Source organism: Carya illinoinensis, chromosome 15, assembly GCF_018687715.1.
Source record: "Carya illinoinensis cultivar Pawnee chromosome 15, C.illinoinensisPawnee_v1, whole genome shotgun sequence".
NCBI classification, from domain to species: domain Eukaryota; kingdom Viridiplantae; phylum Streptophyta; class Magnoliopsida; order Fagales; family Juglandaceae; genus Carya; species Carya illinoinensis.
Genome location: NC_056766.1, coordinates 12,603,665 through 12,618,645, shown reverse-complemented (window position 1 = coordinate 12,618,645; position 14,981 = coordinate 12,603,665). Strand labels below are relative to the sequence as shown.

The window sequence follows — 14,981 nt, the reverse complement described above, 5'->3', positions numbered from 1 at the left end:
TTTGACAGTAAAAACAGATTCGAGACATTCGAGACTAAAGGGGCGATTATCTAGGGTTCGGGATTGAAGGGCCTCATTTCTCGGGACTCAGTGGGGATTGTTGGCGTCGGGCTGAGAAACCATGGGGGCGACGGGACCGTAGGGGCTGATCTGTATGGGTTCAGGACTGAAGGGGATTGTTGGCGTCGAGGTGAGAAAGAATGGGGGCGACGGGACCGTAGGGGCTGATCTCTATGGGTTCGGGACTGAAGGGGATTGTAGTCGTCAGGGTGAGAAATAATATATGTAGGGAATGAAGGGGGTGATTTCTAGGGTTCGGGACTGAAGGGGATTGGGGTTGTTGGCGTCGGGGTGACAACAAATGCTGCGTCTGGGTCTTTCCCTTGCTCGCCGGACTCCATAATCCGTAGATGAAGTAGCTGGTATGGGGGGAGAATGAAGCAACAAAGTCGGGAGGCCTCGCTCCGTCTTCATTCCTTCAAAGCTGAGTGGTTTGAAGCGGGAAACTGAAAGCGGGAGAAATTGAGCTCGGGATTTTGATTTTACATTTCTGCAATAAACCGTGACGTGTGGACCGAACCGGCTGGCCACGTTAGGAGTGTGGTGTGTGGAGAAAGAAACCGGATGATGGATAGACTTTTCAGATTTTTTTATCGGTTGGGTGACGATTTTTTCCCATCACGTAATGTATTTAATATCAGTTCTTTTTGTTTCTTTTTTTTGTTTTTATTGCGTGAAGGTTTCATCCGTCACAAAAAGTAAAACATATTATAATGTAAGTTTTGTTTCTCAAATTATATTATATATTATTAGTAGTAGTATAATTATTTGTGATTTTAGTACAAGAGGGGACAGAAATGATCATGAAGTAAACAAAATTAAACAAATCATGATAATGTAGAGTTATTAGTTGGTAAATGGCAAGAGTTCAAGCATTTATCTGCAAAAGCAACCTGCAAGAAGGTCCCAATATCTTGAACGAGTCTAAAAGAAAATTATGGCCACATAAATATTGACCCAAAAGTTCTTAGGAGACCACTATATATCATGCCTGTTATCATTGTTTTTACCAAACAAAGTCTTTATGGGTTAGTGGACTAACAAATTAGTCTCATTTACTAAACAAACTGCATGCGTTGGTTACTCTGAAAAAATGGTCAAAGAATCCCATTGTAAAAGATAAATTTTACCACACTATTAACATAATTTGCTTAAACTTCTCTGGTCATGTAAACATGCAATATATATAGAAAAATGATAGTTGCAGTCGTGAGTTGGTAATTAAGTACTGTGCAATCACTTTAAAAATAAATAAATAAATACAGGACTCACATAATAAGAAAGTGGACCTCGGCTACTCTTTAATTTCAAAGTGACTACATGACACTTATGCACTCGATTCACAACTGTATGTAGTATTATTCATATATATATATATAATTAGGTATGTACTCAATACCGACTTTTAAATATAAAGACTTATTAAAAATAGATAATTTATATTTGGAGTTGAAGATTTAAAATATATATATATATATATTGCAATTTTAAGTGGGAGGTAAATGATGACTTATAATCGATAATGAGTCATGCTACTTACAAGACAATGTGAATTATATATCCTTCACACCATCAACATGGTAGTAGTATTTGATTTTCAAGATATTTTAAATTTTAAATTTTTTTTATAAATCAAATCATTTCATGTTAGCAGTGTAAAATATATGTCCTTCACATCGACTTACATATAAAATTTTTCATAAATAATAGGATTTTTAGTATTTTAAGTAATGACAAGTGACCAATAAGATCAACAAAGGCCAGTTAAGCGGTTCAGTTTGGTAGTAGGATGAGAATTTTAAGTTTTAAGATGAAATATTAAAATAGTATATGAGTTTTAAGAAGAAGTTAAATTATTTATTATATTTTATATAAAGATTTAAAAAAAAATTATAATGATGAAATAAAAATTTTAAAATTAAGATGAGAATTTCTTGATACCAAACCGTGTCACCTTTGAATAAAAACTTGAGAATAGTTTAATTTAATTATCTTGGTGCCAAACACAAACCTAAGATGCCACCTTTTAATTATCTGGTTGGTAGGCTCAACCTTACCCTCATTGGCTAATATACGTCACTGTTTTTCCCACTTCAAATAAAATATTATATCTTGACAAAAGGATGATGAGTGGATTTAGAAAGAATATATATAGGAAAAATATAGTTGTAAGTATAATTGTATACTAATATATGTATCAATATAATGTGATTGGTTAAAAAATAGATTTTATTGAAAACAGTATTAATTTAAATTTTAAGTATAAATAAATCAATATTAGTACACAGATTAGTGCGACTATGTTTATATATAGCAAAACTCATATATATATATATATATATATATATATATATCTTAGGTCCAGTCACCCTAATTTTGAACATTTCCCATTTTCAAATATTTTTGTATATATGATCATCATCTGATGAGGTCATAAACCAAACATGAACAGACCACCACCTAAATTTGACAAAAACAATGAATAATTTAAGGTAGAATATATAGTCTGATACCAACCAAAAAAGAAAATGCCTAAAGGTCTTTCACTCGCTCTTTCCGCGTTGTTTCTCTTTTTTAAGATAATAATGATTCATAGAAGAGCCGAACCCTGTCCCACACAGACGAGAAATCCACCTTAAAACTTGCTACTTGCTAGTGCTATGTAGGGAAGTCACGATATTCTTCAGAATATCCCTTCTGAAGTTTGACTGGTGACTAGTCCTTCCCGGCCAGCCATACATTATTAGCCTAACGTGGATGACGTATATATCTATATATACTTTCAACTTTGATCGTTTTCATTCTTTTATTAATTTATATCTATTTTAAATATTAAAATAAAAAATATATAGTTATAAATATAATTATACATTAATTTATACATTAATTTGATGTGATTAATCAAAAAATAAATTTTATTAAAAATAGTATTAATTTAAATTTTAAATATGAATGAATCAGTATTAATATGAAGATTAGAATGCGACTTTACTTGTATGTAGTAAAACTTATTAAAATATGATAAGATAATTTTAAATTAAAATTAGAAATTTAATAAAATATTATTAAAAAATTATATTTTAATATTATTATTATTTTAAGATTTAAAAAATTTTAATTATTTATTATATTTTATATAAAAATTTAAAAAAATTATAATAATAAGATGACATGAAATGAAATATTTCTACTATCTAAACTAAACCTTATTGTTAATAATCCATTAAATACGACACTTTCGACCTTTTGATGTAGGGGTGACCTGGGTGGTGACCTAAATCTTACCTCGGTCGCAAAACCCAGGTGCCCTAGGCACACCGAGAGGTCACATTTGATTAAAAACTTGAGAATGGTTGGATTTGTGACGAAATGGAAAGAATTTTGTATTCTAATAAATTGTTTGGACAGTGAGATGAGAAGATTTTATATAAAAGTTAAATAAAATATTATTAAAATATTATTTTTTTAATATTATTATTATTATAAAATTTGAAAAAATAAAATTGAAATTTTTAAAAAAATTAAATTATTTATTATATTTTATGTAAAAATTTAAAAAAATTATAATGATAAAATAAGATGAATTCATCCTCTTAAGCACGCTGCCTATTGCCCAAGAATGTCATTAAACCAAATTATTAATGACTGGCTAATGGATGGGTACCTAACACATCTTTATCCAATCAGATCCCACAAAGCAAAGAAGAGAGAGGTAAATTAGGAAATGATAGATTTCCTTAACTCATGTTTTCTAATACAATCCAATGATACAATTGAGTGAGTCTTGATCACGTTCACTCATTGAGCCAGTCCACATTGAAGCATTTATCTTCAACCTGAATATGGAGCTCAGGCATTGCCTTCTCCACGTCCCTCCACAGCCAAGAAACCTCCTCGTCGCATACAACATGGCGGAGTGATTTCAATGACGTAGCAGAGTTTGGTAGACTCCTAATCTGTGAACACTCACTCATGTCAATCTTCCTTAGAGTTTGCAGTTTACCGATGTCTTCGGGAAGACATGACAAATTAACACACTGAGCAATGTCAAGGTAATTCAACCCAAGTAGCTCACAGATGCTATGGGGAAGCATCTTTAAAGTTGGGCAAGCATATAGCCTCAGGATCTGTAGTGTTTCCAGTTTACCCAAGTCAGCTGGCAGCTGGCATAGACCATGGCAATTGGTGATGCTCAGATGCTTGAGTTTGGTCATCCTACAAATGCTAGAAGGCACCTCAACCAAATCATCACAGTGGTCAATTGCGAGCTCAGAAAGGCAGGGGAAGAGTTGAGGCAGGTCTACGTCTGACTGACCAAGGCCGCTGCTAACCTTACACAGGACAAGGGACATTTTGCATAACCTTTTCAGGGTCACGGGAACTTTAGAAAACTGAGGAATGGTAACCTTTTCAAGCCAGAGGCTTCTCAAGTTTGACAAACTGGCAAAAACAGAGAAATTGTCAAGTATAGCACTTGATGTGCTATAATTCATTATTATTAGCGCCCTTAGCTTGGGCATGCTATTGATGAAGGGAGGTAAGAAATATTTGTTTGAGGAGAAGTTCAGGATGAGCACTTCAGCCACGGTGAAATCCATGGAGATCCAGTCCATTTCTTCCATTTCACCTACATTGTGAGAGTAGAGTGAGAGTGAGCGTGAATATTTGCAGATAGAACATCAATACAAAGAAAGACATAAAGCAAAGCAAGTATCCTATTTTTCACCGAAAAGCAAAGCAAGATAGAAGGAATGATGATATCATACCAGTATGAATTGAAACAATCTGGGCATCAAACGGCTGAGAAGAATTCCTATCCCATTCTCTCGGAAGTTCTGTCTCTCTTCTCGGCATTAGCAACCGCTTGCGCCTATTTATGGGGCCTCGATTGCTCAAATGAAGAGCAAGGTCTCTTAACACATCGTGTTGTGTAATGAAGATCAAGCAACTGCTATACATGTCTCCAGCCCTACCAGATTAACCAAAAACAAGAAGTTTTAGAATGCTATAACAAAAGAAAACTTTGTTTAGGCCAATTAAAAAAAAAATAAAGAAAGAGCAATTGCATACCTCTCATCCTTTACCAGGGTGACAAGATTCTTGTTTGAAAGCTCAACAAGAATAGCAAATGCTTCGACCTCTTCAATATCATGTATCTCAACCCACATATTGATGAGGACATCCAAGGGAATCTTCTTGTCTTCAGGAAAGGATCCCAAATCCAAGAAACATTCCCTGACCTTGGGAGGCAAACACTCGACACTTGTTGCCAAGCGTTCAAACAGTTGTCTTTCATGGGGCTCAGATACAGGCTCCCCCCGAGCTAGCCTATTCACTGCACTTGCCCAAAACAACTCAGATTGATCCCTGAGTGAAGCTCCAATCACTTTAAGTGCCAAGGGAAGTCCTTTGCACTCACTCACAGTCTGTTTAATACAATTTTAATTCATATCAGTAACAATTAGGCAACCAGCTAGCTAAGAACATGAAAATTACCTAACTTATTTTCCCACAAGTAAACATTCATGATCTAGAGGTGAATCTGACGAAGTACCTATCCCTGGATCTAGAGAAACAATCTCAACTATCTCTTCAGTGATTGTGAAAATTCCACTAGAAATATTTTGTTATATTTTCGACTCACAATCCTCAAAAACTAGTTCTAGTGATTGTTTGATAATGAGCCAGGAATATCCATCTTTCTGCTACACTAACAGTAATGAACGAATCGAATAAATGCATCAAGATACGAAGTTCTATCATTTCATAAAAAAAAAAAAATGATTTCTCTCTTTCATATATTATGGTATTTTACTTGGAGAAGAATTCAAGAAGTGTACCTGCTTGACTAGATTCTCATTTGCATGAAGAGGCATGGAATTTTGTCCAAAAGCAGTGTGGCAGAACAGAGACATTGCTTCTTTCTGCGTCAACAACTCTACTTCAAAAGTAGCCTTAATAATCGTAGGGAACTTGAAACGGGAAACCACCAGGATTTTACAACCTGGAAATATTAGTCGTTCCAGCACCGATTGTGACCACACATCGTCCAAAACCACCAAAATCCGTGCTCCAACATTGTACCCATGATATCTTAGGTTATTTTCAGAAATTTTATAACTGGGGCTCAAATGTTCATTGCCTATGATGTATCCCCAAATCTTTACTCTCAACTGATCCACATTCGGAGATTGAGAGACTGTCAGGAACAAAATCCTATCCCTGAAATAACCTGCGTATGGATGATACCTCGAGTCAGTTTGAAACGGGAAACCTCGTACTAGTTATGAGATCATTCTATACTGATCTTTTGATTTGTGAACAACCTTAGACTGATTTCAGCTACTAAACAGATATGATCAAGAAAAATCAGTGAAAAGATGATAAAGAAAGAGTTAGAGAAATCAAAACAGTAATCATAATAGTAATAATAACATAACTCACTTCGAACTTGATGATCTTTGCAAAATTCTCTCGCCAAGGTGGTCTTGCCAGACCCACCAATGCCAAAAATCCCAACAACGGCCAAGTCATCTCTCTCAACCAGCATCTCCTTCACCTTCTTCTTTCCCAAGTCCAACCCCACCCCAAGATTCACCAAACTATCCTCCATATACTTTTTCTCCTCCTCCGCCTTCCTCGCCGCTTCCTCTATCCACGTTCCTCCAGCTCCGATACTCATCGCCCCAAGCTGCTGCTCCAGCCTCATGGCCGACCCGTCCAGCCGATCAAACCGTTCGGCCGACTCAAACCTCATGTGGAGCACGTCCGCCAGCACATGAACGGGAACCAGACACTGCAAGAATCTGGATACGTTCTTCTCAAGCTTCTCCATCTTCCTCGCTAGATGATAGTTCTTGTACATGTTCCAGCGACTCGAGTGGAGGACTTTGTTGGCGAGTTCGACGCCGCTTTGTAGGCTCTCAGAGAGGCGGTCGAGTTGGAATTGACGATTGCTCGGGAGCTCGACCCCGGAGTACTTGATCTCCCGTATGATGGGTTGGAGTGTCTCGAGGTGGGAGATGAGTTGCTCGGCGCTCGCCTTGCAGAGAGATGATTTTCCTGCTATGGTAATCAACATCTTCAGGAGCTCCGTGGCAATCTCGCCGGCGAAGAAGTCCGTCATGGCCATTGCTGATGCTGGAAGTCTTTAGAGAGAGAGAGAGAGAGAGGACGGAAATGAATTACTTCATTAGAGAAACTCGCTCTTTTGTTTTTTTCTAAGCTTTAGAGAAACTCACTTACCCCGATGTAAATAATTTACTAATAAAAGATGGGATCGAAATGAAGAAAACAAAAACAAAACGATTGATCTGCAAAACGAAATAATTTACTAACGGAGATCGGTTGGTCCGGAAATTGCAAAAGTTGAAGGGTTTGTCTGCAAAAGGTCGGTGCCCCAACCCAATTATTGCAATGGAAAAGTCTGGGTGGACTTCGGTCATTTCGATCACATTGACTCACTGTTCATCTCAGTCGCGCATAAGAGACAAGCTTTTTTATTTTAGGTAATTATTATAGTAAGAGAAATATTTTTTTACAGTCGGTAGATTCAGTCGGCGTGCAGTTAGTTGTAGAAAAATGAATTAATACGGGATTTATATGAAAAAAATTATTTTTATAACTTTTTTTTATTCATGTAGGTCCCCTGAATATAAAAAAAAATTTATAATTTTTTTTTATTTATTCCGTACAGCCGACTGCACGTCGACTGTATTTGCCGACTGTATGTAACAAAGCCCTTATAGTAATATACCATAAATCAATTTATTTATTTATTTTATATTATTTAAATAATATTTTTATTATTATTTTTAAACATTTCCTTTCTATTAATAAATTTGTAATATTCATATATTTTTTTATATTTATAAAATACAAGGTGATATAATTCAATTCTATACACATAAAATAAAATTATATAAGTTAAATAAAAATTAAAAATAAAACTAAACATGAAAAAATTGGATAAATAATATTTTGAAGATATTTTTAAAAAAAAATAAAATAGAGATGTTTTAAATGATAAATAATTTTCTAAATATTCTATATTCTTTATATTATACATGAACTATTGAAAGTGTTCTTAGGCTATTGGTCGCTCCCAACGTACCAAAAGAACTTCCTAGGTCGACGAAGACAAGTTGCATTAAACAAAACAAATAAATCTACTATCATTTTCAGACACAAGATACTAAATTTATTTTTATTTTTTCTATATTAAATATATAGTATATAGATGATAAATAGAACAACTCAATTAGTTTAATAAGAATAAAATAAAATAAAAAATAATAAAAATAAAAAATAATTTTAAAATATATAAAATATAGTGTGGAATGATGAATAACATCCTTATAAGTTATTTTATTATTATTTACATCTAAAATATTCATCCTAATTGAATGGTGTAAAATTAAGAGCAGTGGCATTGAATTATATATATATTTGCATATGCAAAGTTATATTTGTATAATATGAGTCTAAATTTATCTGTATTAAATTATACATCTTCATATTTTTTTTATAGTTACGAACAGTATCTATACAAATTTAGAGATCCATTATTCACTCTTTAAATATTATTTTACTAATTATTTCTTTCTCCTCCCACTCTCTCTCACAACCCTTTTCTCTTCTCCCACTCTCGACAATACAACAAACATTTACCTTCACCTTCATTTTATTATTATAATATATTATTTTTTTCTCATTTTATTATAATTTTAATATAATATATAAAAAAATTATATTTTTTATTATTATTAATGCTGAATATATGTAGTGGATGCTAGTTGCAAAATATATATAAAAAAATTAATTTTTAAAAAAAGTTAATAATAATAAATAATATTTTATTATTATTTTAACTCAAAAATACATAATTTAATGTGTGAGTTTTTCTTAAATAATAAAGTCAATTTTCAAAAGAGATATTTTTGCATATGCATATGCATAAACCAATACCAATACTTACAAGTCCATGATTATTGAATGATATGCAATTATTATACCAAATATATTATAATAATATTTGATCTATAAAAAATTATTTTTAAAAAAAGCTTATGAATTAATAAAATTTGATACGTCACGCCAGATTATAAAATACATTTTGTTATAAAATTGAGTTAAAATATTATATTAAATTACGTCAAATTATAAATTTATTTTTAAATATCAACCATTCTCAATATATTAAGCATAACTATGTCAGCATCACAGCATTACACTAGAGCTACAAAATAAATAAAAACATAAAAAGTGCAATAACTCATATAGACCAAGTCATCGGTGTAGTGACAAGGATTATGTGATCAGTACAATAGCCCGTGTACATTAAGAATGTGACAAATAACTTAGTTGATCTCTATGATTACTTAGATTGTGTTTGGACAGTTAGATAATTTCGTAGACTCTATGAATAATAATAAAATTATAATAAAAAAGTATTTAATAATAGTGAATAGTAATATAAAAAATAATAAATAATAATAAATAATATTAAAATACCACCAAAATCATCGCATAATCGATTAGTTTCTAAAATCCTTTTGCATATACAAGAAGGGCGATAATCGAATTGAATTGGACTGATTATTTAATATATTGAATATTGAAATCTTATTTGTTTATTTTTCATTTCAGTAAGAAAAAATATGAGTTGAGATTAATGTTATTATCGAGCTAAATTTTATAAGTTGGTGCTAGCGAACTACCCAACATTTATCATTGGGCATATCACCTGTACAAATTTGTAGTTCTTTTTTTTATAATTTTCTTGTAAGTAATTTTTTTAATATCCTTAATCATTAAGATAAAATTAAGAAAATATATAAATTCTCTAATAATTACTTTATTAACCATTAAGTAAAAAAAATTAAAATACTCATGCTGTAACATTGAGGGGACTTAGTATTTTCCAATTTTAGATACTTGATTTGTTAATTTAATTTCTGACCAAATTCTTATCATGTAATATAATTTATTTTTGTAAATTCTTATTTATAATTAGTTACTTATTTATGTTGAGAATATATCATTTAAGTAATTTAGGTAATCTATAAATATGCTGTGATTATGCAGCACTTATGCAATCATAACTACAACTATCATTTCTCTAAAAATAATAAGTACAAGATCATATAGAGTGAAGTCAAATAAATTTGACTTGTTTGAAAAAAGAGCCTATATATGTTTTTTTTCTTCAAACTTAATTTATTCATTAAGGCTGCGTTTAGATGTTGAGTTAAATTTTTTATAAATAGTAGTGAGTTGAGATGGTTTAGTTTTGCGAGGGCCACTTAAGATGAGTTTGGTTCATCAACTCATCTCATCTAATCAATACAATTTTTTCAAATTTCAACACAAAATATAATAAAAAATAAAAATTTTTTCAAATTCCAAAATAATAATATTAAAAAATAATATTCTAATAATATTTTATTTAACTTTTATCTCAACTTAACATCTAAACGCAATTTTAAATGTATTTAAATATTAAAATGAATTTAAATATATTTATAAAAAGTTGTAAAATAAATGAGCCGCATCATTAATTTATACTATTCATTTGACATATTAAAAAGCTAGCTAGCATAACTGCTCAAAAGGCCAAAAACTTTCCCGTGGGATCCACGCAGCCAACCAGATGGAGTATAGTAAGGGTGAAATGGACCAAATCTTGCTTTTCTATTGTAGCCATCACTTTGACAGTTTGGGCAGCATCTCTGGCATTTGGCAGAAGCATTAAATCAATCTACAGTATAAACTCACTTAACTCAACTAATATGCAACTCAAGTTGTTGTTTGGATGGTAGAAGATGTCTAAAAGTAAATTGCACTTAACTCCATTGAGAAACCAACGGAGCCTAAATAAGTCAACTTTGAGTCGTGTTTATACAAATTATCTAGGTCAAGTTGCTCAAGAATATGTTTGTTTTATTTAAAACACTAGTTGTAACAAAAAGTCAAATATTTTTTTGAATTCTGGATTCAATTTATACGAGAAATGTTATTTATTATAGTTCCCACATCACATACTAACATATGATTTATCATTTTTATCCTTCTATTTTTTTTTTTTTTTATATAACCAAACTTCCATTTAAAAACATCATTACATAACAACTTGATCAACCCAAAGAGCTTGATCAGCACAAGTAGGTACAAAATCCCACCATACTTGAATATCAACTACATGCTAAGCATATCTAGCTAAATAATGAGCCAACCCATTCCCACTCCTAAGCACATGTTGAACAATGATCTCAGGAAATATGTGCATCAAATCCTTTGCATCTCGAATCTTATTACCATTCCAAGATATGACTCCTGTGTAGCTTGCAATTCCTATATCAGCAGTAAACAATTGGACTCGGTTATCAATTTTGGTATCTCAGAAGGTATGCAAAGTTGTAAACCTCTTACAACAGCCAATAATCCAATTGTATTAGCCCCATCAATATGTGTGTTTAAATATAATAACAAAAATGACAAATCACATATTGATGTGTAGTATAGAGAATGATCATTAGAATTTTTCTTCGTATATATATTCACTCAGACCTCCTTGACCTAAGTTAGATTATTTATACTAAAGAAATAAATTAACAAATCCAGAGTTGATGATCATCAAGTGTTTCAAAGATTTACTAAGCAGCATAAGAATAAACTTAAGAGTAACGCATCTTTTGTATGGTAAATGCAAGATGTTTCCTAAAGTTTTTTTTATTTTATCAAACCCTAGAGTCCAGATTGGAAGCGATATTGACACATAAACTGGGTCCTATAACATTTTTCGAATACTCATTAATATCACTAGAGAAATTCACTAGGACATTTATAAATGTTGCAGAACTCAATTTACATGTCTATGCCACTCTATACCTTAAAGCAGTTAAGGGATCTAAATCTGAAAATGAAATACTCAGCTAAGAAGTACTCCTCAAACTTCAATTTCTCCTCATGTCTATTAAGATTACACCCCACGAACAGTGCCAGACTGCATCAGGGCTATCAATCAATGTCGGTTCATTTGAGTTTGGATAATTTTCGAGCTAATATTAACAAGAGATAAATAATTAAACAACATCTTATAAAGTTCTTTCATGCATCCACTTCAATAAACAGAAGAAAGAACAATATTGAAATTCTCAAAACTAGACCAAGAAACTGGACTAGTGACCCACATCTTATAAAGCAAAAATTCCAAGAACACTTCCAAATCATTTTTAATTCCACTAATCCAGAGGACATAACAACCCTTTTTCCTAATAAAATAACAAACTCAGAAAATGAATTCCTATGCAAGATCCCAACTGAAGAAGATATCATAAGCACAATTGCACAAGTCCCACATACAAAAGCACCTAGTCCCGATGGTTTCACGGGACTTTTTGATAAATATTACTAGGACATTATTAAAAAAGATATCATAGACATGATCATTAGTTTCTTCAATCAAGGCAAGCTTCTAAAAGAGATCAATCACACCAATATTGCCCTGATACCAAAAACTGAAAATCCCAATGAAGTAAATCATTTCAGACCTATAAGCCTCTCGAATGTCTGTTACAAAATCATTGCAAAAATCATTGCTAACAAACTCAAGAAAAAATTCTTTCCAGTATTATTTCTCCCTATCAGACAACCTTTTTGCCAGGCAGACTCATTCAAGAAAATACGATTTTGGCACAAGAAATCTTTCATCACCTGAAAAAGAAGAAAGGGAAAAAAGGTTTAATGGCCATTAAAATTGACATGGAAAAGGCATTTGACTACATGGAATGGCCATTTTTCTTATCAATCTTTGAACATCTTGGTTATAATCATAAGTGGATAAATTGGATGAAAGAATGTATCACAACTGTCACATATTCTATCAACATAAACGGATCCCCAATAGGTTTCATCCACCCAAAACGAGGAATTCATCAAAGTGATCCACTATCCCCATTCCTTTTTATAATGGGTAGTGAGGTGCTATCTAGACTGACTAATCACTCAAGTGGAGCTCAACAATAACATTGAAGGTATCAAAATCTTAAAAGATGGCCCAACTATCACACACCTCCTTTTTGCAGATGATTTAATACTCTTTGGTGAGGCCACCCCTAATAATGCTCAAGCCTATGCACGCTTCTTAAATACATTCACTAATTGGTCTGGCCAAAAAATCAACCTTGCAAAATCATCCATACATTTCAATAATAACACTCAAAGCGAGAATGCTAGAATAATTAGGGAGTCACTAAACTATAAAGTTTCCCCTCCAAAATTAAAATATTTAGGACTGCCCTTATACTTAGTAACAGAAAAGAAAATAATTTTTAAAGAAATTCAAGAAAAAGTACAAAACAAATTGCAAGGTTGGAAATACAAACTCATTTCTTAGGTAGGCAGGACAACCCTCATCAGATCAGTTGTTAACTCAATCCCAGCCTATATTATGTCTACAATTTGGATGCCAAAATCTATCACAAATCAACTTGATAAATACATTCGTAGATTTTGGTGGGGAATGAAAGACAACCAAACTCATAAATATATCCCAATATCTTGGAATTCCATTTGTATGCCCAAATCCTGTGGGGGTATTGGCTTGAAAAAAAATTTTCAATTTAACAAGTCACTTGTTTAAAGTTTTGCTTGGATCCTCATAAATGAAACTGACAGTCTTTGGTAGAAATGCCTCCAAAAAAAGTACTTAAAAAATACATCATTTTATGACACTGCTGCTAAACCAAAAGACTCCTGATTCTAGAAAAGTCTTATAAAACAAAGAGATTTCATCAAAGAATCCATCTGCTTTCAAGTCAATAATGGCACCACTACGAGAGTTTGGATAGATCCTTGGGTCCCAACCATAAATTCCTCAAAATCTCAACCAAACCAAAACAATCTCCCAATGGATCCAGATATGAAAGTATATGAACTAACTCTTGAAGAGCCCAGATGTTGGAATTCCCTTTTGGTTCAAGCCTTTTTCACACCAGAATAAGCAACAACCATCATGAAAATCCAACTTTCGACCCTAAACTTCAGAACATGCAAAGATAAAGTTGAATGGATTCACCACTCCTCAGGCAAATTCTCCATCAAATCAGCATATGCAGCCCTTCAAATACCAAATGAGACCACTCAAACACAATAAACAAGAAAAATCTAGAAAAATCTTTGGAAACTCAAGCTTTAAGACAGACTGAAATTTTTTCTTTGGAAGGTGATGAATAACATTCTTCCCACAAGATCCGTCCTTAAAATCACACTTCACCTAGATGAAAGTCATACAAACTGTTCTCTTTGCACCACGGAGGAAGAAACCCTTCCTCATCTTTTTCTAAATTGTACTTTCTCTAGGATTCTATGGAGACAATCTAAATGGCTTATTAACATTTCCCATTTAGCAAACCAACCCATTTCTAAATGGATATCAATCATTTTAAATCCTTGTTATGGACTGAACATTCCTGAGGAAAAAGCACAATCCTTTCAACTGTTTGCTATATTAGCTATGGATAACTTATGGTATACAATGTGACGCTCCCAAATCCCCACGCACGAACACGGAAAAATTGAGACGTCCGGATGATGACCTCACGGGTCATCACCCTATTGACGTGTGCCAAGTGTGTGTATAAGCAACGAATGTGCATGAGAAAATACGCAGCGAAAAGTAAGTCAATAACTAAGTACTAGAATTTTTCTTATTTAATACAAATCTGTTCAAAACATACATAAATAAATATTACAAGACACAAACATAATTTTAAACTAAATACAAAACATAAACTTCAGCACCTCGGCTGAGCCGCATCCTCGGGCTCAGCCTCCTCCTCCTCATCCTCGATCTCTGCACCAAAATCTACGGTATCAAAAATGGTGCCGCAGGTAAGTAAAATCCAAACACCACCAGATAA

General features: G+C 32.7%; 1 protein-coding gene across 1 annotated transcript; it reads right to left on the bottom strand.

The window, feature by feature from the left end:
- Positions 1 to 3,766: 3,766 nt before the first annotated feature.
- Positions 3,767 to 7,319, bottom strand: LOC122296568 (probable disease resistance protein At4g33300). Its single transcript, XM_043106374.1, has 5 exons — positions 6,505 to 7,319; positions 5,901 to 6,292; positions 5,131 to 5,486; positions 4,827 to 5,029; positions 3,767 to 4,687 (listed from the first exon to the last, which is right to left on the bottom strand). The coding sequence occupies exons 1-5, from the start codon at positions 7,190 to 7,192 to the stop codon at positions 3,855 to 3,857; spliced, it is 2,472 nt and encodes an 823-aa protein (XP_042962308.1). The 5' UTR covers positions 7,193 to 7,319; the 3' UTR covers positions 3,767 to 3,854.
- Between the last annotated feature and the right edge of the window lie 7,662 nt (positions 7,320 to 14,981).